The sequence below is a fragment of the Fistularia commersonii genome, chromosome 16 (assembly GCF_037954325.1).
Source record: "Fistularia commersonii isolate RoL2024-O1a breed Wild chromosome 16, RoL_Fcom_v1.0, whole genome shotgun sequence".
Lineage (NCBI taxonomy): Eukaryota > Metazoa > Chordata > Actinopteri > Syngnathiformes > Fistulariidae > Fistularia > Fistularia commersonii.
In genome coordinates, this window is record NC_141299.1 from 18589084 (window position 1) to 18615900 (window position 26817).

General features: G+C 49.5%; 1 protein-coding gene across 1 annotated transcript in view; it reads right to left on the bottom strand.

The window, feature by feature from the left end:
- The window catches only part of hmcn1 (hemicentin 1), an 88320-nt gene that overhangs the window by 56519 nt on the left and 4984 nt on the right, over nt 1-26817 (bottom strand). Inside the window, exons 2-14 of the mRNA XM_086162317.1 lie at nt 20567-20637; nt 17980-18138; nt 17780-17902; nt 16607-16778; nt 16034-16140; nt 12101-12221; nt 11754-12017; nt 11507-11651; nt 10929-11050; nt 6584-6853; nt 1815-1956; nt 435-562; nt 235-348 (exon numbers count right to left, since the gene is read on the bottom strand). Coding sequence (XP_086018443.1) covers nt 235-348; nt 435-562; nt 1815-1956; nt 6584-6853; nt 10929-11050; nt 11507-11651; nt 11754-12017; nt 12101-12221; nt 16034-16140; nt 16607-16778; nt 17780-17902; nt 17980-18138; nt 20567-20637 — 1938 coding nt within the window. The remainder of the gene's footprint in view (nt 1-234; nt 349-434; nt 563-1814; nt 1957-6583; nt 6854-10928; nt 11051-11506; nt 11652-11753; nt 12018-12100; nt 12222-16033; nt 16141-16606; nt 16779-17779; nt 17903-17979; nt 18139-20566; nt 20638-26817) is intronic.

A 26817-nucleotide genomic window follows, 5' to 3' on the forward strand; every position in this document is an offset into this window, starting at 1 on the left:
CAAGCAGAGCCACGCCGGATACGGAGCCTGAAAAAGGTCCTGGCTGCAGTGGGACTACCAACAAAAACACTCCGTCTGCAAATGTTTGTTTTGGACGGCTGCTGATTTTAATGTTGCTCGTGTCTATGTGTGTGTGTGTGTGCATGCGTGTGTGTGTGTGCGTGCGCACGAGGGCGTATTTTTCCTTATCTAAAATGGCATGTGTTCACCTTCCTTCTCCCCCTGAGGCGTTACCTTTGTACCACCAGATATCAGGCTGAGGAATTCCAGATGCAGAGCAGGCCAGCACCGTGGTTTCTCCCAGGCCGATGAGAACTTCACTCAAAGCCACCGTCACCACGGGAGGCTCTGGGGGAGAAGATGAGTGGCCTTGTGATCCAATCCAATAAATGCCCATCTTGTCACATAAATGAAAGAAAATGAGTGCGAATTACCGATGTACGTGAGAATGGAGGTCAGAGTGTCCGTTCCAGCCTGGTTGCTGGCCAGACAGCCGTACACGCCCCCATCCTTCTGCTCCATGTTTTGGATCAGCAGCGTGCCATCGGGGCTCATCCTGTGCCTGAACACAACACCAAACAAATCTCTCTTTTATTTTTTGAAACAAACAAAATCAGCAGTTTGGTATAATTGTAGCACGCTGAGAAGGATCCCACTGAAGAATGACTGAACACGTGGGACAGCGAGTGACTGTTCTTTCTCTGTGGTTTATGTCACATTGTTTTAAGACAGTATTGTATTGTATTTTGGCTGTGAATTTTTAAACAGATATCTAAGCGGCGGTTCCTGGAGGTCTTTATCTGGCAGTGACGTGCAGTGAGGTTGATGGCTGCTGAGGCACTGGCTTCATCCCAACCAGATTAGCAAGCGTATGAACCGCACAGAGTGCCTTATTCACCGTTTTTAAGCGGCAGCGGTTAACGGGGCATGTTTAAAATCTCTTGCCAGCTTTCTTTACAGATACAAACTGTGGCACGCAAAAGAGTTATTATGGTCTTTCCTTTACTTAGAAATGAAGTCCATGGGAGTCCAATTGAGAAAATTGTCTTAAGTTTGGATATGTAATCCTCGATTGTGAAAGTGATGAGGAAAAATAAATGGACGGCTGCACTTGACTTGCTAGCTTGCCGTCGCTGTGTTCTGCAGCCGAGGAGTCGCAAGAGAATCCCTGGAATCAGCAGCGCCCCCTACCATGAGGCAGGAGAGCAGTGTGCCTCACTTGGTGGCTCTTTGCAGATGTCTTATGATCACTCAGCACAAGAAACTAGCAACAAAAGTACAGCTGCTGACAAAATTGGAAATGTAGTTCATTTAGAAAAAGTGTTTCAACATTTTAATAGCCACATAGAGAGGCAGCAAGCCTGTGATCATGCAGAGCACGCCGGCAGTCGGCCGTCGTTGAGGCGCCACCTCACCGCACGTCTCTTCTTAGCACTCCAACAGTAAATGTGAAAATCCAGCAGTTTTGAATAAAAAATCTAAAAGTGGTGAAGTTCAACGTAAAATACATTTCTGATTCAAAACACTGCTAAATAGAACCATTCCATTCTTGTTTTCATTTGACTTTTTTTTTTCTTTCCAAGGTTGGTGAGTGAGGCGTGGCTTCTCCTGCCTCCCCTGACTGCACCTCACCGTTGCCTGGCTTGATCAGAAAATCCTCTCCTCGCACGGTACGACCACTGAGGTCTTTCGTAAGACAACTAAGGATTAGGCTTGTACAGACGTGGCAACAGAGACGCGAATAAAGCTCAAAATTCTGACCCAAGTTGGACAATCCAATCTCAAGGGCAAAATGTGAATGTTGAGGTTTGCACCTGCTTGACGCCTTGATGAACATGTCGTTGTGGGTCCAGAGGAGGCGGGGAGCGGGGTACCCGCTGGCCCGGCACCGGATCCTCGCGTTCTCGCCCGCCACAAAGGTCTGATTCCAAGGCTCCACCGAAACCCTGGGCGCCTCTGAGGAAGAAGTCGAGGATAGGAGGATCCATACATCAATGCCGCATCCAACTCAGTAACTGTTTAAACCCACTTATCAATTGCGCCTTATTCATCTGGCAGTAATCTAGATTAGAAGTGTTGTCGTGGATGCAAACCCGGGAGAACAACAGCTTTAGCAACCATTTATAATGATCATCTTTCACTCTCATTTCCTCTGTATTGGTAAGCGGTGAACGATATTGAATCCAGGCTCGGCGAGGCTTTGGACTCGGTGGTGATTTTCAAAATGATTCATGATGTGCAGCTCATCCCTTCAGGGGTGTGTTTCCGGCCCTCGGGGAGCCTCAGCTTTCCAGCTTGTTGAAAGTGCAGTGTGAGAAACAGAAATCTCAACAGAGAAGCCGACCGAGGGCGGCGAAAATCCAAAAACGCAAACGCAGAGTGCCTGTCGATGTTGATTTGTTGGGCTGCCGGTCCTTTCTTTAACACGAGTTGTAAATGCACAAAATGAAGGGGAAAAATGGAAAGTCTGGGAGGAAAACCTTCTTATGACTTGATGTTCATTTTAAAAAATGGCCGACTAATGTTTGGATCGCCGCTGACGATTGTAGAGTCCCTCTATGGTTTAGCGCTGCCTTTCGCTGACGAAATGCAGGCGACACTTAGCTTTGAGCAAATGCATTTCTGAAGCAATGTCTTTGTTGAATTAAACAAAGATGCGATATTGAGAAAATATTACATGGCAGTTTTTGCCAGCGAGAGGAAAATCGCTCTCAGATCGATGACTCAATGTTTTGGATTCTTTTGGAAACTTTGCGACATCTTTATGCCAGTCGCTGACGTCGAGCCAGGATGCCGTCTGGGACCGTCCTGTTTTATATTATTACATCTCAGGACAGGCCTTGGACTGCAGAGTTAGAAACAGTAGAAACAGTGTAAGATAGAGAACATAAAGGAGCTCCTGTTCCTCCCAACAAATCACTCCTACTCTCATGGCGAGGTGTGAGGTGTGAGGGTGGAGGTGCAAGTTCAGGTTTCAACTAAAGCATCAGCCACAGCCCTGCCAAGTGAAAGACCTGCAACATACTAAGCATTTATTCATTCATGATCAACACAGCTTGTCGTGCGCTCGTGTCTGTTGGGCGAGAGGCCGGGTTCACCCTGCGCCGGCCCGTCCCGGGTCAGATCTGGAGATACTGACATTCTCATCATATCAAGACAAACAACCATTCACTGGGCAATTCAGGGTTTCTGATGAACCTCCGGCATGTGCTCGGACCGGGTGAGGAACCTTGAGGAACCCCATGCAGATGCGGGAGAACATGGGGGCGCCAGACAACCAGGGACCTTCTGGCTGCGAGGTGGAAGCCAATCTACATAACAAACATAGATCAGCGCATAGCGATTCGGATATATTAGACCTCCAACTTGTTCCAGTGACGGCGGAGGCTTCAAGTTGATGAGCGAAGGGTGTCAGAAGGTCTGCAGGGTGTCTTACAGCAGCAGCCTGGCTCTGCTGCCCCTCACAGGCCTCTTATCTTGCAGAGCGTCCCCTGTCCGGGGAGCGACCACGACGTACACCTTGGACTTGAGGAGGGAGGAGGGAAGCGACGTTCCTCCGTCCTGACTCGGCGTCAGCATTAATGTGTCGGGAAACAGCCTGTGTTTAGCTCACCTTCATCACCTGCTCCATCCCTCGGTCCATCCTGCATCTGCTGCCCCTCCTTTCCAAAGGTTTTTGACCCATTTGGACTTGATTTTTGTACATCCATGTTTATGTCTGCACCACTTAAACGTGAAGCAGCTACACCTCTTCATTTTCTTCCATATGACAGGAACAATGAAACTGCGCAGGACAATTAAGGTTGTTGTTTTTCCTTAAACAAACAGCTGCAAGTCCCTCGATTTGTAATTAGAGGTAGACCGGCAAAGCGCTCGGCAGGGAATTATTTTTCTCAGAATTCCTGTTTTCCCTCCTTTGTGTGTCTGCTTAGCGCAATGACAGAGGACATCCCGTAATAACCTTTGGCCCGTTTCCATGGCGGTGTCTTCGACCGCTTTACTGCAAAAATAACAAATTATAATCTATATATCCTTTTTCAATTTCAGGCCCGGATCCTGGGCTGATAACTGGAATGGCCGAATGCTTAATTTTCAATCAACCGTTTCCCAGCTGGGCGTCGCCGGCGCCGCCTCTGCCTGGAGTTTCCTTGTTCTCCCCATTTTTGCACCGGTTTCCTTGGGTTTTTTCGGGTTCCTCCCGAAGTCCGAAAGCCTAAATTGTTCAGAGTTTTGACATCGATCCTTCGCCCAACGACACGTGCAAGTGTTATAGATAATGAATGAATGAATGAATGAATGAATAAATGTTTTTCAAGCGCCAAGTAGCAGCCCGCCATCGCCGAACAGATTTACAGAGTTGAGCCGATCCGGTGTCCTGGTGCTGCTCTCTGATTTCTTAAGAGTCAGCTGGATGCTGACAAGGTCATCGGGAGAGCTGGCTCTGTGATTGGTCACAGGATGGAGAACTTTGAGACCGTGGTGGAAAGGAGGACGCTTGAGAAAATGTCGTCCGTCGCGAGCAAACCGGACCAGCCCCTCCACCAAACGCCGGATAGACGGATAGATAGCGGAGCAGCTTCTCCAGCAGACTCTTACAGCTCTGCTGTCCAACGGAAAGACAGAGGAGATCTTCCCTTGCTCATGCCGTAACCCTTCCCCATATGCGTCAAACGCAAGGCCTGCGGGCCACATGAGGCCCGCCACCTATTTTATGGCCTGCGAGAGCGTCTTAAAAGGTCTGATTGTCCTCAAATATAGAAGTCAAAACGCATGCATTGACCGTAAACAACATTTCCCACAATTCATACCGATGACATTAACGCCATTAGATCGCAGTATGCCCACATCAATTGAGAAAAATAAATGATCATTGGAAATACGTAAAACCATCGTCTCGTAGCTCCCAGAGCCGTTCGGCTGTTATAGGGAGTTTAAGTCCCCGCTAATTGTATCGTGAATCGTTCAGCCGAGCGTATCTCAGAAGGCGGTGGCCGAAACCGACGAATCCTCGGCTCAAAAACGAAACTCGTGACCTCAACAGATCCATCTGGTTGCCAGGTTAGGAGACCAATGAACTCAGTGGCAAGGCCGCCAGACAGGAAATGAGGGCCGTATCGCGGCAAAGTATTTCTCACATCGATGATGCGCTTGGCAAACGGACCTCAGGGAGCCTGAGGATGTGAAAGAAAATAAAACTCTGTTTCTGGCGCCAGGTGGTGTTGACACTCTGCCCGCTTAATTTCCCAGCCGTTACAAATGACTCAGACTGGTCGTTACTTCACCGACGCCGCTTTTGATGCAACCTGGTCAAATACCTGCCTGGTCTCCTCATGGCTGCTTGGGATTATTTCACGTCTACTCTTCGCTCACGCCCGGGTTGTAAATGCTTCGCCGCGCGCCGCTCGGCCCCCAGACCTAACGGGCGCTTCCGCTGTTTCTGCAATAAAAATGAGCATTGAAGCAAAGGTGACGGCACACGGAGAGGACGGCTCGTGCTAAGTCACCCCGCTGTCCCCGGCGTAAGAAGTCAACCTGACTCAGTCACTTCAAAGTGCAGCTAATGACTAGGACGGTGCGGGACGGGGGTTGTTTCGCCCCCCCGGGGTTTGCTGACAGCTGTTCAACGGACGGTAACAAGGATGAGACGCCAAAAGCGCCAAAAGCAATAGACGAATAACGTAAAGACAGAATTTGGTTCGAAGACTTTCAAGCGACGACTTTAAAGTCGAAGCGAACGGTCGTCCAAATAGATCGTGTCAATGCCCTCCTGCAGCGCCGTCATCCGGCAGAATCCCGTATTCTTCTTTCAAGATCCAACTATATCGCGACATAAACTGAGTGTTTCTCCAGAGACAAAGACCCGGGATTGGAAATGCGATGAGGAATGTAGGTCGCAGACGGCAGCATATGGCCTTTGGATCATCTCCTCCGAAGGCCGACGCTTGCGCAACGACGCAAACACAGGAAGCGCGGACATCTCGGGTCGTGTAAAACAAGTCCTCCTCGCAGCTCTGGCTCATCTGTTCGCACCTCCTCTGGATTCGGACGCTTCTGGCTGAGCTCATCCGCTAATGGCAGCTCGAAGTGTCTGTATTACATCGCCATTTCCTGTCCAGGTGCACGCCAAAGCTCTGTACTGGCGGCCAGACAGTCAGCGATACTGTCTTCCAGAACAACGGCGGACTCCCGATTAAGTGTCGATGAAACGTTAGAGGGAGGACGATGAGAGCGGCCTCAATGTGGAAAACTGCGCTCGACCGCAGCCAGAGACTCAGGCATAAATATTGTTCACATGTCCAATAAAGTATTAGGGTGAACCGTCGGGAGCGGGAGGAGGAAGAAAGACGGGAGAACTCTGGGAGAAGATCGTGTGTTCGGGAACGAGGTCGACTTTGCCCGTATTTGCGATTCCCTCACGGTTTCAATCGCACTGGAAAGACGTCCGACCACATTAGAAACCGAGAAAGAAACCCCCGCCGGCAGCCAAACAGCCACCGCTGCTTGAATTACGTTGTTTCTTCTCCAAAAAACACTTCTTTTCCACGGTCCCTTCTCACGCAGGGTATAAACGCAGGCCGCTTACCTTGCACTGTGAGGTAGACTCGCTCCGCCGTCGCTCCTCCCTCATTCACGGCGACGCACTCGTACCAGCCCGAGCGCTCGGGGTCGACGGGAGAAACCTCCAGCGACAGGTTGCTCAGGACTCGCACCCGCGGGTCCAGGCGGGCGTCCAGGCCTCCCCTCAGCCAGGTCAGGTTGAAGAGCACCGTGCTGACGACGTGGCAGGTGAGCACGGCGCCCGAGCCCGGAGGGGCCGTCACGTTGCCGTCGACGGTGACGGCGGGAGGCGGTTCTGCGGAAAGAGGGCGCAGGGTCGTTGCCGGCGGCTGCGTGAGCGCTTCAGACCGTGAAGTGTTAAACGGCTCCCTCGGCAGGCGTTCGTTTTCTCGCTGACGCTTTCGTACGCATTGAGACGCGTCGTGTTTCATACCGAAGAGCCTGCTGCTTCTCCGCAAGGAGCCTCAGGGGTTACGCTCTTAACGCCGGGCCTGGGAAATGATGAACCACATCGGAAATGGAAAAACTAAATGCGCCCTCCCTTTTTATTATGACGCGACAGCGGGAGAAATTAAAATGGCCTACGCTGCTCATGGAGCATCGACAATCAACATTTGAGAGAGAGCGGGTTTCCAGAACGAGGTTGGATTTAAGGGTTGCGGAAAACTCGGGTATCCTTTGACTCCGCCGCTATTATTTGACTTGAAAGACGCGCACCCTCTTGAAACAATGGCGATTCAACACTGAATTGGGAGTCGCAGATAAAACCTATCAAAGAACCGCCTGTTGTGAAGATGCAGAGTTGTCGTCTTCAAATAAACATTTCAGACAAGTTGTGAATGCATCTATTGAGCGGCTGTGACCCGAACACGGACCGCATGACCCTTGAACTTCCAACCTTTCCTGTTCTTCAGTTTAGTTAAAGACCTGTAAGCCGCCGTCGGTGACTGGTTTACTCGTGGGTCAGGGAAATCGGGCCCTCGTTCCTCTGCGTCACGCGTCCCTTGAGCGATGTGTTTATGTATTCGTAATGTATTCAATACAAAAATGAAAACGGGTCCACGGCAGAAAGGAGGCTGCTGCCTTTGTTTCTTCTATTCGCAGTCTCTTCTCACATGACCGTCCCAAGAGCGTCATCAGGGGAGCAGAAGCCGAGCGCTGGAAGCCGGGAGGCGGAGTGAGAAAGGCCAGGGGGAGGTGACGGGGTTCGGGATGTGGACGCTCTGGTTGTTTTAGCTCCTCGGGGTTGCGGTGACGTCCATTTACTCCAGCGCGTCTGTATGAGGGCTGGGAGGCGCCTGCGCCAACCGGTCGTACCGGTCCGAAGATCTCCGGCCCAGAAAAAAATGGAAAATCTTGGACTTGTGGCCAAGGATGATTAATGGATTACCATTAGAGGTGAAGCTGCACCTGCGGACTCAGACACAGTAATGAGGCTGTACGTTCATACATACAGGAACACGCATTCTGGCCCGAGTCCCGCTTCCCTCCTTTTACTTTCTCAAACTCCTTTTCTTCCCGCTCCAGCTTTTTCCCTTATTACTTGGCATACGCGCAGGTTCGTGGCGCGCCGCTGAATTCCCCGGCGCAGCGGCGTGTTTGAAAAGCACGAGCCGTCCAGGAAGGCGTCAGGACTCACGCCGTGCATCGCTGGAATCATTCCCATTGAAATATAAATTTGCCACGCATGATTTCTGAATCGGAACATAATATATGTTTTTTTTTGGTTCACTGGCCAGATTGGATGTGTAACTATTACCCCATCCCTCTGTTTTAGTTCACGCTGGAGGCAAAACATTATGGCGATGGTAATTTCATACAAGCAGCCCCAGGGAGGGGAACGGGATCTCCCACCAGGCTGTGAGACACAGACCAGATGGTTTTCAGACGCCCGTCGTCGAAAGATGATTGAACTGCCCTGTTCCGTAATGATTCTAGTCATAATTTTACTTTTATATCTTCTTCCCTTTGAAATAAGAGATAAATAAGCAGCTTGAAATAAGCAGCTTGAAATAGCAGCAATGTCAGTCAATAAGAGATAGATGGTTTCCCCGTTATTGTACAAGACGCGGGAATGGGAACGAATGAAATAAACATCGTCTTGTGATATTCATCGACTCCCTCCTTCATACTGTATTCGTTATTCCCGGCGCTTATCCTGCACTCGGCCTCGACCCGGGGCGGCTGAATCCTTCCCCGGCTGTCATTGGGTGAAAAGTGGGGTTCACCACGGGACCGCGGCCAGCCAATCACATAGGAAGACATTCGCCGCTCACTCACGTCACACAGAGACATCCAACCGTTCCCCCTCGTCTATAGAGACACTCAAGCCTTCGCTCACTCATCCACAGCTCCTACACTGGGGTTCACCCCGGGCTGGTGTTCACCCCGGGCCGGTGTTCGCCCCGGGCTGGTGTTCGCCCCGGGCTGGTGTTCGCCCCGGGCCGGTGTTCGCCCCGGGCCGGTGTTCACCCCGGACCGGTGTTTGCTTCATCAGACGACCGCATATTGAGGCAGAAAGCAATTGACTCACTTCGTCACGCATCCGATTGCAACACACAAGTCATTCACACATCTGGAAATTTTAGGGCCTCCGATGAACCTCCGGCATGTTTTTGGACTGCGGGACGGGCCTGGCCTAGTATATGCATGATTTTACCAAAAACATAAATCCAAATAGTTTTCTCTGACAGCTTTTGGCATTTTGGAGCCGCGTGATATTTTCCGCGGGGACTTTACTGCACCCAGAGCTTCCTCTGCGCACTTGTGCCCAACGTCACTTGTCCGTAAAGAGTCAAGAAGGGTTTGTCTGCATGGCATCCGGTCGACATTTCCGAGTCGCGTACCCTTCGAACTCCGGGACCAAAACTGCAAGAGGAAGTGTCAGATTTTCCACTTTCAGATGTCCGGCGCAGGTCTGCCAAATGATTAGAATACTAAATGTAAGATCAGGTTGATGAAGTGCTTTGACCCCGAAAGTATTGACGTGAAATACTGTTCCGCCTGCGGCACACGATTACGCGGCGTCTTCTTACACCACATCAACAGCCCTTTGTATTTCAAAGCGGGACCACATACTGTGCCATAACATACCGTAAACCCCGAGACACGGCCGCGGCGAGGCACGGCTACGAGACGCCGAAAGCCGAGGATAAATCTTCCAAAAGTTATCCGGCATCATTGGGTTGCCTGCTTCGAGGCAACAGCGGGAGACCTTGCACCCCAAATCACTCAAACTCAGACCGACTGCTCTTTGGATTGGATTTCCAACCTTATCCATAAGTACTGCATTTGCGAGCGTGCGTGTGTGCGTGCGCATGAGTGCGCCTTCCTGCGCAGTTTCACTCTTGGTATTTCGGATCTAGATACATGTGTGTCTGCTAATGTGTTGCTGCGTGTACATGAAACAGGACATTAGAGACAATGAGACTTTTAAATCGTCCACTGCCTTCCCAGCAGATCCATCACAATCAAATCGCGCCTGTTGACAGGCTAATGTTAGCCAGCCTCCGAAGCCCGCGCGCATTCCTGCCTGATAGCCTTGGCTCATTTGGCGCGGTGAGTGAGGGTAATTCAACATGCACTGTTGATTAACATAAACTTCGGTCTTACGGTCCGTGAACGAAAGTCAACACAGCTGTCCGTGAGCCGAGGCCCGCGAAGTTCCGTCACACGTTTCTACGCGTATCTGCGAATCACCTTTAAATTCATCGTATTGCTGATAAAATAGTCAACTTCAAATCCCCTCATAACTGAGCTGGACGCTTTGTCCTTTCTTAAAATTAAAAGTGTTTTAACTATTTTTATTTCGACGTGTCCGTCCTGGGAAATGTTTTATTCAATCTGTGGTTCCATTCTTTTCCCGTTTGTACGTTTTTTTTTTTCTTCAAATCCCACATGCCGCTTTGTTTGCTATCTCAACTCCGCCATCCAATATATTACATCCGCAACCCAAAATCGACAAAGCACTGTATCTTCCCACACAGAGGGTTTTAGATTTGAGGCAGAGTGTCGTTTTCATCAGGATAAAAGTGTGGCTCCCAATCTTTCATTGAGTCGGCAAGCTAAATATGTGAATTGATAATCCAATGCTTTCGGTTCCCGATGAAAAACATATTCTGACGCAGTAAATCATATTTGACTGCAGGGTTAATTATTTTCATTGATATGAATATTTTTCTTTTATTACTTTCATTGCTGCTCAGTGTTAAAAGTGCCCCTGTGGTTAAAAGGCATTTTAAATAAAAACATCTTTGTTGTATTTTGCATATTTGACTGTTGGGTGAAAGCGCCTGTTTCCACTTCTATTTTCCGCATGTATTGGATAAAGACAAATAACCAAGTCATTATCCAGGTATAAAGTTGCTCACCTGATACATCCAGGAAGGTGCGAGCTCGCCCCGTTCCAGCGCTGCTGATAGCGATGCACTCGTAGTCGCCCTCATCCTTCACCGTGATCTCTTCGATCTCCCAGGACGCCGTGTCCGTCTCACTTGGAACAAAGAATCACGGGTTGTTACGAGACACGTGCATTTCGGCCAACGACACGCGACGCTGGAGGGCACGGGTTTGTTTCCAGCTCCTCCTGTAATGATTTGATTTAGGCAAAAAAAAAACTTTTTTTTTTTATTTTAAGAAGGGCACCATACGGAGACATGTGCCAGTTTGCCCTGTCCTTCCTGCGTCCAGCTGGGGTCTAAGGAGGCTCCTTTTTTTGGACACAGTCTGCGTTCCCGACCGGAAAGCAGGCCGGGGACCTTCTTATTTGAGGTGGAGGCGCTAACGGCCAGCCAACCGCCCGGCTCCAGGATACAGCGGTGCTCAAAGCACCGATATATTAGAAGCACAAATGCACAACGGCAGCACTGAATTTCCCAATTTAAAACAGTTATTGTTTTAGCCGAAGCAACGTGGGTTAGAACCTTTTCCTTCGTGCGTGACTATTCACCTGAACAGTTGGTCCAGCCCCAGTCTTTTCCCGTTCCTGCTGAATCGCAGCGTGTACGGGATCAAACTCTCTACCTGGCAGGAAACAGCTCCCCTCTGGAGGTAGTAACCGTAAGTGGTGGTCGGCATCAGCACTTTGGGCGCGTCTAACAAACACACATGATCTCGGTTCAGTCCGGTAAAGAAAAGGAAAAGTCCGAGTGCTCGTGTTTGTCATCCAAACACGAGCGGTCAACCGCATCTCCTACCGGGCACAATACTGGAGAAGGAAACGCTGGAGACTCTCTGGAACACGAAACCGTCCCGATCGTATCCCGTCACCCGCAGGAAGAAGGCCTCGTTCGGCGGGATGAAATCCGTGATGTTCCAGAGGCCGAAAGGCTCGCGGTCGGGATAGTAGCGTACGGGCAGGGTTTTGATCACTTGCCCCGTGATCGACAGCAGCTCCAGCCTGTCGGCACGAGCAGGGGGGGTCAGCCCGGTGGTGTTCAGCAGGATGTAGGTAGGAACACCTGGAAAGACGACAACGTGCAACCCGTGATCTACAACTTGGTCGCTCTTGTTATTTTCGTTATCTCCGCTATCTCTAACTGACCCTGAACTGGCCGGCTGAAGGTCTTTTTGAAGTCGAGGGTGGGTTTCCTGGAAAACCCCGCTCGGAAGTCAACGGTGCTGAGGCCCGAGATACGGACGGAGTGTCTGCCTTCGCTGGAGGTCTGCGAAAAAGAAAAGAAAAGAAAAAAATAGCAAGTAGTAGCATGCATTTATTAGGACTTTTAATGCTAACATGCTACGATACCAAATAAGTGTGTGCACAGAAACATGGAGAATAAATACCAGCCTTTTCTTGATTATTTACTGCGAGCGTATGAGAATACAGTTGTTGATAAGAGCAATTATTTGTTGTTGTTTTTGGTGCGGCAGAGATTGCAGAGGTGGTGAAAGGAATATTTGTGGCGGATAAAGTTTGTGTTCACATACTGAGTATCCACGTTCGTTTGTGTCGCTTCAGCTGGCTTTACAAAAATGAGACATGAAGACGCATCAGGTCATGTGTTGAAAAGTTTCCTTTTATTTTGAAAAACCTTCAGCTGAGAGCGAGTCTAGCGGGAAAACAAGAAAACTGTCCGGTTAAAAGGTCTCAGGGGCGGCACGCGGTGAAGCGTGGGTTAATGCGAGTGTGACGGCGTTGAGGTGTTTTACCCAGGGCTTTCCACCCTCTCACCACCCTGTACTTCATCGTAATTACTCGGGCCTCTATTTCTGACGGCCTTCAAAAGACCGCCGCATGATCCAGAGACCAAACCGAGAGCCGTTAAGCTCCTCTCTGATTACAGCGGCGGCGTTTTTTTCTTTGATTCAAGTATGGACGTAAAGACTAAACGGGTCGTTTCTGAGTTGTGGATGTTTTATAAGATCAAATGTCAGACGTTCGACAGTCCAAGTGACTCAAGGCGTCGTGTCTGTACTTGCAGATAAACACGAGACAGAGCTTCGTCTGTCATTTGGCCTCCTGTCGGTCACGGTGACGACGCTTTGGACAAATGACTTGAAGATGCAAAGACTGATCTTTTCTGTTTATAAAGAACTAAGACCATCCTGTTCTACTTTTTGCCGTGGAGACAATGAAAACCGCCGCATGAGTCGATGCGGAGGTTGAAGGAATCTGCGGAAGCGGATGACCGGTAGAAAATGGTAAAAAGGTAAAACAAAGCAGACACGCAGAGCGAGACTCGGGCGTGTCGCCGGCGTGCATCTTCCCCCGAAGCTGTTTGCGTGCTTTCTAAATTACAAGCTTCCTAAACTATTATCGCGGGTGATAACGTTTGGTATTGGCTTTAAATGTGGTCATGAATTCTTGGCTCGTCGCAGCAAAGCAGAGCCTCACCTGGACGAGTCACGACCTGGCAGCGGGTTCAACAGGCGGCCACGTGACGCCGAGCTTCAGGGAAGACCAAAGAATTCATCTGATGCTGGGTGCCTTCTTAAAATTATAACCCAAGTTTTTTTAAGCTTTTTATTCACTTGGTTTAGGCCAAAAAAATGACTATAAGTTGGTGCTGATATGGGTTACATTTTATGGCTTTCTGAAGAGCAAGATCAAGAAATGAGCAACAAGAAGGCCAACTCAGCGATATTCTGATGTCGTTATTATTCTTATATCCACCCCTGGTCCTGCACACAGGCTTGCAGTGAGAGGCGGAGTTCACCCTCCGGGGTTCACCCTCCAGCACAGACACATACGATCATTCGACCCCCTTCATTCACATGTCTGGACACTTGAGGGTCTCCGATGAACCTCCTGCATGTGATTGGACTGGAAGGAACCCAGAGGAAACAAGCGTGAACATGGGGAGAACATGCAAAGTCCACACATAAAACCAGGATTTTTGCTTTGTGATGCGATGTCATTTACGTTCGTGACATACAAACATTCGCCCTCTCATTCTCAAATCTGGACAATTCAGGGCCTCCGATGACCCTCCTGCATGTTTTTGGGCTGTGGGAGGAACCCGGAGAACTTTTAGGAAGCCCACGCTGACACGGGGAGAACCTCCACACGGAGTGCCCCCCCCCCCGTCAGAATCCAACCCGGAAGCGCTGACGGCTGCACCTCTTTGCCGCTCTGATATCATTATTATTATGAACAATAATTCATTCAATGCCGGGGAAAAATCCAAGGCTCTCCCAAAAGGAAGGAGTTTGTTCTAGAATATCCCCCAAAGTGCTAAAGGAGGAGACGCCGATAATGCTCTTTAAACGTGAGAACAGAGAGCGAGCTGGCGTGACCACGGCGGTGGGGTGAACCCGCCGTCTATACTTCACTTTTACATCCAATTAAAGGCAGATTAGAAAAGATCAAATCCCTCTGGTGCACAATCTATGGCCCGGGCATTGCTCTGCGGTGCCACGGGCCATTAGCATCGCTAAAACCCAGCACGGTTGAACAGCGAAATCCCCCGAAAGTATTTCCCCATGTTTCTGTGGATGTCCTGGGAAGCACAGCCACGGATGAGGAGATCGGAGCGAGCGTAAAGGCTCGGGGGTTTGTGAAGGCCGACGAGGAGCGGAAACACTGACGCTCGCTAGTTGAGGTCGAGGAGGAGCAACGACAGGACGGACCTACTCATTGCATCAGTTAGAATGTCAGGAGGAGACATCTCAAAGAAATGAGGTGAAGAACCTCCAGGGACAGAAGAAGAGGTTTCCATGGAGCAGAACGCAGGTAGAGACAACACACTGCTAATCCAAACCTCCAGGAGTAAAAGCTATTTAAAGCCATGGTGGAGGTTTTCTATTTTTTGTTTTCATTTGATTGTCCAAATGCATAAAAAAGAAAAATCTGTATAATCGGAAACTTAAAAAAAGTCAGAAGCACCGGATCAGAAAAGGGTCGGCGCTGCAGAACGAAAGCTTTGGGAGTCCAAACCCAAAGGTTAGCTGTCCCGAATGTGTGCCGGGATCTCGCGGCGTCCAGGAGCATCTGGACGAGGAGCTTCGCTCAGCAAGACGGCGCCAACCAGTTTAAAAATTTAACAACGCACTATAAAATGTTACTGATATTTTTCTTAAGCAGGAGGACGCGGTGACGCCTAGCCATAACTCTTGAGGAGCAACGCTTTTAAGGCTTGTTAGACATTTTGTTTTGATCATAATTGTTGGTAAAAACAATGCAAAATCTATGTTTCTTCATAGTTTACCCATCTAGCTATCAATGATATCCGTCCGTCGCCTTACCTATCTGTCCATAGTGCCTATCTCTCTGTCCATCTATCTGTCCTCTCATTTTTATATAGAGACCAAAAAAATTAGTGTGCGATCACATGGGCGTGGAATCAATGATAGGTCGCGAGGTAGGTAGATAGTTAGGAGGTAGGTTGGTAGTTAGGTAGTTTAATCATCCCCAAGGTTTCTGGGTCAAGAGATGAAACATATTTTCAACAAATAAAATGAGATCTGAAAGTTTGCTCCTTTAGGAGGAAACGCAAAGATCTTCATCTCTTATTTTCCCCGGTAAATCAGCCGGGCACTAACACGAAACACCCCTCCCGTGGGGGAACGTCCGCCGGCAGGGGGTCCGCATGGATTCGGGGGCCGCCGGGGCCCCTTCAACAAATCACTTCCAAACATCTGGCCGGGACGCTTGGCGACGAAACCTGCGCGGGTGTTTTTTGGCATTGCTGTCCGAGCGGGGAGCCGGCAGTTTCAGCTCAGGGGGCAAACGGGAATCCAAGGGGCTTTGCTGGCAGCAGCAGCTACTTCATCTTCACCCGCCCAAAAAGCCCTCTGTTCATTTACTCCTGTTTCGGTTTGTCTGGTCAACGGACGACCCGCGTGCTGAAGGCGATGGCGGCTCCGCGGAAGAACCTCCTCCGGGGCACGGCTCGGACGCCGGGAGGGAGCCGCGACCTCGTTCCGAGGTTATACTGCCGAAGTACTCGCAGTAAGTCTTTTTAAAAGACAGCTCGCCCTCTGGGAGAAGCCTGTAATTTAACACACACTTCCAGGTACAGGATGGATTGTTTACCTTGATAGACCACATCCCAGGCTGCGGGTCCTTGATGTTGACAACTTTGGCAGAGTTGGGAATGTGCAAGAGCTCGGTGAGACCGTCACTCTTCCCCACGACCCTCCCTGGGAGAAAACAGGAGCACAGGGAACTCAGAGGGATGGCACCACAAAACGCTCACAGCATGCAAGGAGTTTGGTAAACCATCGGAGGGAAGCCCTCTTTTCTGAAGCTAAAGCTTGCAAGTTAGTTTGAAAGTAACTGCATTTGTGTCGTATGTATCCCCCCCACAACCTTAAATCTGAGTAGACTACACCATAAGCAAATATTTATCCTCTCCTGTTTTTCTTGGAATCAACACATCGCAGCCGCCCATCTTCAATCTCCACATATGTGGGGGAACTGACATGGAGGGAATGGTTTCTGCGAGCGTGACCCGGAAACGGGTCGCGCGATGATTAACGTTTCTTCATGTTGTTATCATTAATGGCTTCAGAAGAGCCACACGATTTCTCGACAGGCAGTTAACCGCAAGGAAGACTCTGAGACCTCCCCCTCCCGCGGTCCGATACGCGCTTGGACTCCTCGTACCCTGGGGGTTGGTGATCTGGATGTCAGGTGCCAGGCCGCTGAGGGCCACGGTGACTTCCTTGAGGCTGGGGTCGAAGGGCAGCTGCCACGTGTTGCTGACCGGGCTGAAATGATCGGTGGACAACAGGTGGACTTTCGAGGACTGCACGGCCTCCTCCACCCATTTCAGAACCTACGGTAGGGAGAATACACAAGCATGTAGAAATGACACGTGCGCGGTAGGAATGTCACCGTGTTCGTGACGCGCAACGAACTGCCCGGTGGAACAAAGCCTGTGAAAAAAGCTTGATTTCAAAATGATCCTAAATGAGGCGTCCTGAATTTCAGCGCGGTGTGCATGTTCCCCCAACGAGGACTCAGACCCGTATCGTGTCGCTGAACTAGACTGACTTTCAGTCCTTCTCTTCAATATCAAGCCCGAACCCGCAAGCGTCCTATTCAAGGTTCGAGCAGAGTGCAGTGTAAAACGTGTAGCTGGTTTTGAAGACAAGTCCGTACCAGGTCGCTGTGTTTCCAGTCAGAAAGATCATGTGGGATTTACCTTAAAAGATGTGGATACCATGACATTTGAAAAGAACGTACAAACATCATAAATGAATGATTTTGAACCCAAGCGCAGGCATTCCACAGTTTCAGGGATGTAATTTTATTGTGATCGTTTGGTGTAAACAAAGACAGCCAGAGTATTTAAACTACGAGCGAGCAGCGTGTGGAGTTTAAGGCCTTGATTCCTTTGACATTTATCCCAAAGGCACAAAGGAAAGGACTGTTAAGGCGAGCGAAGCTGGCAAGGTTAACGGTAAAAATGATGATCGTGACGTGCGAGTGTGTGCAAAAGACACGGACGGCGAGGAAGTTGGGTTTTTTTCTGAAAGGAGGACAGAAAGTTATTCATGGTTCTTTCCAAGCAAAGGGCCTTATCTTCCATGAAGAAAACAGCCATGCGTTTCAAAACTCCGTCTCTGACTCCCTGCCAATTCCTGACGGCTTCCAGGTTGATTTACATTTCCTGGACGGACACACTGATCACTGAAATGTCTCCCATAAATTTGACTTCAAAAAGAGGTGCACGGCCAGAGACACGCGCGACACCGCAAATGATTTCGTTACTGCGACCAAATCACGTTTACATCAATCAAATCTTTGCGAGACATGCGCCGCTCACGCTCTTACCTCATTGACCTGTTTCTTGTCCAGATGGAAGACCTGCCCGGAGCTAGTGGAGGCAATCTCCTCATAAGCCTTGTAGCCAATGTGGGTCCTATCGTCGCAGTCCCCCGTCAGCACAAACACCACCTGCGAAAATACTTACATCATATGAACATCCCTTGAAGTCCCACTTCCATATCTACTGCGGGGAGTCATATCCCAACCTGAGACTGTTTCTGTTGAATTAGCTGAAGGACTTCATGAGTCAGTTTGTAATCCTTGGAGCGGGCATCCGTGAAGACGTAAATGAAGGATCCCGGCTGCGAGATCTCCAGGGCTATTTTGATGGCGCCGATGCTCATCTCCGGACAGTCTCCACCCCCCTGGAAATGAATGAAGGGTTGGATGAGCAAATAGACGCGGTCCAATGAATGGCTCGGCGCTCTGCGCGGGGTGGTTTCCACAGAAAAACTGATTGTACATGAGATAAACCGGGATACGGAAGATAATGGTGCAGGTTGTCGAAATCTTCTCGGCGTGGCAACCGGACTTGAATTTCTTCGCTTGAGGACATCTCGTCCCTCATCCAAGAGGCTTCCTCGGTCTATTGAGTTGCCGCTGAGTCCAGCTGTCACGACGAGAAGATTTTGACAAGAATTCACCGCGACCTGGATGACTGAGAACCTCGACGGGAATGGCGCAGGTTCATTCGGTACCGGAGGACAAAGGTCTGCCAATGATAATTCACAATTAGGAGCTTCTCCGATAAGCGCGGACCAGCCTCGGCGACAGGAGAGGTGACCCTGAAATATACCCAGGAGTCCCACGAGATCACGTGACAAACTCGAGGCCCCCTGGCCACAAGTGGCCCGTCACCTCTTTTTTTGTGGCCCGCAAGAACGTCTTAAAAGGTCCAATTGTCTTCGAATAAATAAGTCAAACGCGTGCGTTGACCATCAACTATATTTCCCGCACTTCATGCCAATCGCACTACCACGTCAGTGTCCACGTCAATGTGGAATTGAGAAATACAAATGATCCCTAAATGTCCAGGAGGAGAAAAGTTGATGCAGATGGAAGGCGGTTGCAAGAAAGATGGGAAGGCATATGTGACATTTTGTCTTCGATCGGGTCATAAATATAGAGCGATTTAATTCGGAGTGGTTCCATTTATATGACGTTCGGTTCCATTGATAGTGTGACCGTTCCATGTGGCCCTTTGAGGGCAACCATGACCCTGGCGTGGCCCTCGCTGAAAAGGATTTTGACCCCCCTGCACTAGATGGTCACCGAAGCAGATGCATCAGCAGCCGGACAGTTGGACAGCGGGTCGACAGTTGACCGAGGCTAATAGGGTCCCTTGCCTGCTAAAACCGTGGGAATGTGACCCGCGGGTTGACACGCGACTGCGATAGCGGCACCGCTTCTGCAAGCCAACGGCTGGAGAGAAGTGGCTACTGCCGGCTGGCTAAAGAGGTCTCCTCCCGCTCTTTTCATCTGAACCCAACCATTGCAGGTAGACGGACGCGCACCCCGAGTCAGTTTCTGCTTTTTGTCATATCCTGAATAAACGGAGGAGCTATTTTCTTCTTCACAGGCGGCCCGTTTCTTTTTCTTTGTGTAAATAGTTTGAACTACACAAGCAGATGAGTCAGAGATTTATTTGGGTCAGGACCTGGAGCCAGTAGCTGCTGTCTGTATGGCGAAATACCAAAGCTAAACAAGCTGCATGCTTGATTGGTTTGCATTCTGCGGACGCCTTCCCGTGGTTACGTGGAACTACGTAGCTTCACCTAACTGCCTGCGCTAATGGGCCAGCGATGTTACACTGCAGGCAGAGGATGATATGGTTCTTGTGGGCCAGACTAATGCGGGGAAGAGCAAACCATGTTCCAATTCCAAGGAAATGAGAACTAAAACAAAATGTCAAAACCATGAGCAGAGGTGTTCCTTTGTTTTATTGAGTGTGTGTGTGTGTGTGTGTGTGTGTGTGTGTGTGTGGGGGGGGGGGTCCTTATCTTTGTTCAGCATGCAGGGTCAAAGAGATTTGTCCTCTATGACATTCAAGCACGTCTGCCTCTTGGAGCTTCCATAACTAGCTTGAATCTATCAACAGAAACATCTGGAATGGAGTCACCCACACTTTTAAGCCGGGGGGAACGGGGTAAAGGAGGGGAGAGTAAATATACAGGAGTCCTCTGTCTCCCCAGCGCACCCTCACGTCTCCCCACCGGCCAAAACACTAATCCGACTCCTTCCCCTGTTCATTTTTGGTCAAGTGGTTACAACATATGGAGCATGACCCAACGTCAACCCCATTCGAAAACAAAACAGTGACTGTCAAGAGATCTCGGAAATAAAAAAATAAAAAAATCTCTAAAAATAAAGTTTTTCCATCCAGAGCGTCTTCAGATGTTGTGCAGGTGACGAGGCGGCGGGAGGAAAAAACATTTAGAAACGAAGCGGCAGGGAAACTGGATCACCCTCACGCCGCACACAACCGGAGCAGCGGGAAACCAGATTCCCGGGCAAGTTCGGCAATTAAACAGAAAAAAAGGAATGTGTTTATGTTTTCAGACATCGGTTTGTTTCTGTTCTACATTTCTCTGAAACGGCTTTGGGAGGAAAACAAACGCAAGTGGAAACGGAGGACTTTCATCTGCAAAATGGCTGAATCCTGTGTGGTCGATGTTCTGATCAGACTCCGTCTCAATCGGCTAAAAGTCTTCCTCGCCGGACGTCTGCCGCGACCGCAGTGTGCCGCCCGCACCGAGGCCAGATGACCTGAGCGCCTAGCTCGGCCGCGCCTACCTGAACGTACAGCTCCCTCAGCTCGTACTGGAACTTCTTTGGGTCCGTCGTGATGGTTATGGGTCCGATCTCTGCGAAAGAGCAGCGGAAAGAGTCATTAGATCAGTCGGAGGAGGACAGGGAGGTCGATCTGAACTTTGATGGAAGCACGCAGCTCAGGACCAGCGGTCTGCTGGGATTCCGAGGAGCTTTTTGACGTAAAGTTTTGTCAACAATGAAAGGGACGGCACGCTGGTGCAGCGGTCGACGCCTCACAGCTAGAGGCTCCGTGGTGTAGAGTCTCCATGTTCTCCCCCGGGGTTCCTCAGGGTTCCTCCTACAGTCCAAACACGCGCTGGAGGTTCATCGGAGACCCTGAATCGTCCGGACGTGCGAATGAGAGAGCGAGTGGCTGAACGAGCGGATCAACGGGTCACGGTCTCTCCGGGGCGTGTGAACCAGACATCGGGGGATTGTAGGTGATAAAGTGGGTGAACCCTGTCTTTTGTCCCGTAACCGCCGGGAGAGGCTCCGCCCCCTGCGACCTTGACGGCAGGATAATGATAAGAATTAATGATCATAATTTATCCTTTATTAATCCCCGTGGGGAAACTACTTCTCTGCAATGAAGCCATCATGAATGAACCGGGAGCAACAAGCAGCCAGGGAGCAGCGAGGGCTTCAGTGTGTCGCTCAACAAAACTTGGAAACACGAGGAGGAGCCAGGAAACCAATGTTCGGTTCCAAAAACGATTGCGCCGCCTCCTCCGCCGCGCTGCCGATAAGCCGTATAGAATATAATGCAATAGATCGTGAACTGAATTCCTGAGGTTGGCCTGGTTAGGTGAAGGCGTTACAACGCTCCCTCTTCAATAACCACATATCCGCTCGCCGTTCGTGTCCGACACACCCGATGTTTTTCTGTTTTTTCCAACAAAACTTCAATCCTTCATCTCTCGACTCCAGCTCATACCCTCTGCTCTGCGGTTGCAGAACAAAGGCGTCACGGCGCAGGTAATGTCACGGTTTTGTGCTTGTCCGGTCTTCGGTCCAAACATAAAGCCCTTCTGCATCTGTGCGAGCGGCGCAGCGACAACACGGCCTTTGCTCTGTAGGCCGTCCAGCTTTGGTAGTCACTGCTGTTTCTCAGCTTACTTTCTTCTATCTGTTAATGGGCTGCTAAGCCCCCTTCTTGAGTCAAACTGGGTGACTTCAGCCACCGCAGCTGTGCTGTGGAATGAGCCTGATGAGGGGCACACACACACACACACACACACACACACACACACACACACACACACACACACACACACACACACACACACACACACCAGATTGAAAAACAAGGCTTTCCTTGTTAGGGAGAAGGTAATTACAAAAAGATCCCTGACTTTAGTAAAAGGATATAGCTTGTGCTAACTTTGTCTTCGGGCCAGTGGCCAAGAGAGAAATTCGGTTGTGTGGATCACTCAGACTTAAGCATACTAGTAGTAAGAAAGTTAAAGCGCCATCCAAATGACCCAGATTTTGGCAGAAGGCTAAATGTTTAAGGTAGAGAGGGAACGTTTGCGGTGATCGGAGATGCTTTTCAAAACTAACGTGGAAATGTGTCTGGCCCCTTGTGAGCGGAACATAGATGGCGAGCCAAACGTTGCAGCGATGGAAAAGCTGACATCTCCTTCCTTACGGGAGAGGTTCCCACGTCCGTGTATGTTCTTTAGCGTTCGGGCTTCGGTAACCCAAACCCGACCTAGAGCCGCGCTCTTTGCGCCGGCGCCATGGAAACCACGGTGAACGCCAATGACCTCTGCACGGCGTGGCGCATCTTTCTCATACCGCCAACAGTATCTACTGCTTTCCATTAGAGGGGTCGTGTATAAAGGGATTTTCAGCCCAGTCAAATCGTCACATTTTCAGCATACTATTTATTCCATAAATCCCTATTACATAAAACGGGCCGAGGAGAAAGATTAAAATCCCAGGTTTCAGCATCTCGCATATGTGCGCTTCCAGCTGCAGCAAAGGAAATGGTTTTCATGCTATCTCTATGATGACAAAGGAACACGTAGAAATGGCACGAACGAGGCCGAGCGAATGAACTCAGAGCGTTGGTCTGACACGAAAGAGCGAAACGCGATTAACGACGGCCACCACGGACAAACAGGAAGGTGATCTGCATCTTTTCCCGTTTCCTCGATCTGTGAGCCGTGCAAGCGGCTGAGCTCATTCCTCCTATAGCAGCCATCTGCAAAGCATACGTCTGGGAATCACGTGCCAGATTAGATGCTCAAAGAAATTCTAATGGGATGGAAAACTGGGCACTTGTCCAACCGCAATCTCGGTTTCACCTCCTCTGACACTAGGGTTTAGGTTCTTTTTCCGGGAATCGCGCAGGCATTCAACGTGGAGACGCTCCTTTCCCCAACGGCATCGGCAGCAAAGGCGTTTCTAAACCCCTGCGTTGCCTTGCAAGGCTCGCCTTGACAGGCAAAAGACAGAGACATTGTTAGCCTTGTGTTGCGTGTTCATAAAATATCGGCCATGCTGTTGTGGTCTCGGAAGGCTCTGCCTTTTAAATCCAAAATGCTCATGTCATCCAAAATGCTCTGCCGCAGAGAGGATTTATAGAACAGCATGAGCAATCCCATTTTCCCCGCCAAAGTCTTTGCGATTTCAATCCTGCAGACAGAATCCTGGAGGTTCCCGACCCGATCACCGTAATCAATGATGACTTTGTTACGTACAGCGTGTCCAAATCATCCGTGACAACGCAAACCTTCAAACGAGGCCGTCCGCCGGTGAATGACAGCAGCGACGCTGAGAGGAAGGGCCGCACGTCTCCTTTTTATATCTAATGTCTTCATCCATCTCTCGTTTCCCTCGTTTCACACAGATACACTGGATGTCACATGTTGGTGGTGCAGCACTTAAAAGTGAGAGAGGCTGTAAACACACACACACACACACACACACACACACACACACACACACACACACAAACACACACACAAAGTGTACTTTAATTCTGCTGACTTGGGGTTAAATCTGCCAGAATGCGAGTGTCTGACCATCAGCTATTCCGCTGGTCGGCCCCGCTGAGAAAACACATGGGAGACATCACGCTTCGTAACTTGCACTCAGTGCCGAAAACGCAGCAGACGCACTCGGGCCGGCAGACCGCGATGTCCTCCACATTGTCTTCTGATATGGTCGGAGTGACTATTCCCATCTACAATGTATGCGTTGGGTCTCTGTTGATAATACGCATCCGGACGGATGTCAGTGGGAAAATAAAGTCCTATTAATAGACATGCTGGTGCAGACAAAAACTTTCCTAAATGTCTTGCAGATTAGTCTAATGTGAAGCTCTGCGCTTTCAATTTACTGCCGTGCAAGACTGCGGCAGTGTTTTTAAGCCGGAGGTCTAAGAGTTTTGGCCTCAGCCGCTGCCAAACCGAGTGTTTTGCAGACAACCAGAGCTGACATCAGGCGCAAACTACCCAAACGCCGGCATTGTTGTGGAAGCCGCGGGGCCACCGGGCAGCCGAACTGCGAGCCGAGGCCTCGCCTCGCTCGTTTTACTTCAATCGGCGCAATCGGAAGTGTCTCGTGACGATGATTCTCAATACCGCAGATTGACATTAATGGGGATCACGAGATCATACGATCGTCTATCCGAAAACCAAACACACACGCAGACACACCGGCCTCATCGCTCCCAGATGGAAAAGCTCGATCGGGAGTTTGATTATAGTGGCAGACGACAGCTCTGAGCGGTTCCTCCCCGGGGATGGAGACGCAGCGGAGGCCGATGGAGAACAGAATTTTGTTGAACGGTCTCATTGGTCGATGCCTAATTTCATCTGTTTCCGCACACCTTACCGCACTACTGTGTTTACCTGGATAGGTAAAGGTAAGTCCTCTGGCTATGATGACTAAATCCAGGCATCGGTCAGTTCTATAGTTATTATATCAACGGCTTGGCACCTTATTTTGAGTTAAGACCACGCACGCTTCCTGCTTTCTCCCCTGCCGTTTGGACGTCAGTGATATACCGTATACTCCAGCTTTGCAGCGGCTCTCGGCGCGTCCAAAATGAGCGTAACGCTGTACCGAAATAATTTAAAAAAGGAGGAGAAAAAGATTGCGGATCCAGGTTTGGTCTTCCTCTTGCTCGAGCTTGAGTTTTTCCTGATCGATCTGGATTCGGTGTCTCAGTAACGTTTACAATGCCCTTGGCGACTTCCACACCTGATGAAATAACAGCTGCACTCAAATTAGGTTTTAGGAAAGACACATTAGTCAGCGTGGGGCCATCTGCATACTATTATCGCCTAGCGGTGTACAAAAACATGGTCTAAAAGTGAAACAGGCATTTTTTTTTTATGCGGCGTTTACATGTGATCTCAGCAGCAACGGAGCGATGATCAAACCGGAGCCGGCCATCAAGCTTGTCAACTTTTGGCAGCGGCAATCTCCACGCTGATCAACAGTGCGGCGTAAATGAATGTGACATGTGGATTTGTACATTTCTGCAACCCGGTCGATTTATATACGGTCTCCCCGACTCCGATTCAATGGGCCGACAGTTTACAGCCTCCAGAACAACCGTCAAAACAAATCAACACATCTTTAAATGCAGAGTCCATAAAAAGTGACCGCAATCACAAGTCAGTTATCGGACATCACGAGTCACAGCTGCACCTCAAACAACTGGAGTTGGAACAATACCTCCATTTACAATACGTTCATTCCTTCATTCATTCACGCATCTCTGCTGAATCCTCTGCATTTGATCAGATTGTGGGGGACACCGGAGGAACCCCAAGGGGAGAAGATGAGACCCCACGCAGGAAGGCTGAGCACTGCACCTCCATGATGCTGCTGTTGCTGCTGCTGTTACCATACCTTGGTACAAGTTATTGGCTTTTCCAAATTCAACCAAATCCTCCGGTTCAAAGGCGTTCTCAGGTCGACCGGAGAACACAGGAACACTTCAAGAAACGATGACGACAAAAAGTCTGCGCAGCAATAGAACCTAATAGAAACAGAACTCCACCGTAATTGAGTTTGAAGTGCGGCAAAGGCACAGAAGTGTATGTTTATATTCAAACTCGAAAGCTCTTTTACAGAAACACATGTTTCAGATTCCTTGTACAAATGGTGTTTTGCTTCTGTGCACAATTCAAAGGGAAGCGCCGGAAGCACGAGTTTCCACCGTCTCGGTCTTCACCGATCACTTTTGACCCCAACGGTTAGTGAGCTGAACTCTTTTCCTCTTATCATCTGGTCTGGAGACAGAAACCAATATGCCGATCCATCTGGAGGTCATTAGTCAATAGCCCCTTTCAGGGTTCAAACTTGAAAAGACAATATGAGTTAAGCTTTGAATGATTGGATCTGTTTTGGTTGGCGGCTGTTACTAAAGGCCTTTGCTGATTTGCAAAGACCAACTTATTGACTTTGAGTTTGACTTCAAGCACACAAACAAATTGGATGGAGAAGTCAAACAACGCAAACGCTCAATAAGACATGAGCGAGAGTTTGTCTTTTCTCGACTGATTTACGGCTCAGTGTTTTCAAAACCGGTCTCCGCTCGGCGCATCACCCGCGTTATATTTAGGTCATCGACGTCTCTCGAGTCTTTTACTTAACCCTCCTCTATTTTTATGGCTACTGATTGATAGCGGGGTTTCTGGGTCAAGTCGCAGTAAATCTCCCGCACCAGTTCATCAACTTACAATAACAGGAAAAATACAAAAATAATGGTCTTGCCTACAACCTTGGAGCTGCTTCTAAAGCTAACCCCCTGACGGGCTGCATTGTGCAAGATATCAGCGAGGACTCTGTCAAAAGGTCAGACCCATTTCATCACCTTGACGACGCGCTGGTTAGAGACCAAGCGGAAAAAAAGGGGAAAAGCTATCAGGTAGTTAAGGCGAAGGCTTCACACTGAAAGGGCACGAATCTGGCCGAGACAGAAGACACGCCCAGATTTTCGTGTTCTGCGACGTCCAAACATATGGTCTCCATTGCGGACGGAACGGCCGAAGCCTTGAGGCTGAGGCTCGCGCTGCTTTCCAGATTCTCCTGAGCCTTTCAGAATTAAGCGTGGCACTTAAATTGTGTTAATTAACCGCAAAAGGAAGGCAGAGAGTAAAAAAAAAAAAGAACGGCACCAGTCGTCGTGTGACGACCACAGAACTGCAGCGCTCATGGTCGTGCATTTCATGACCCGATGCTGCTTTTCTTGAGCTCCCAGCTACGACTGA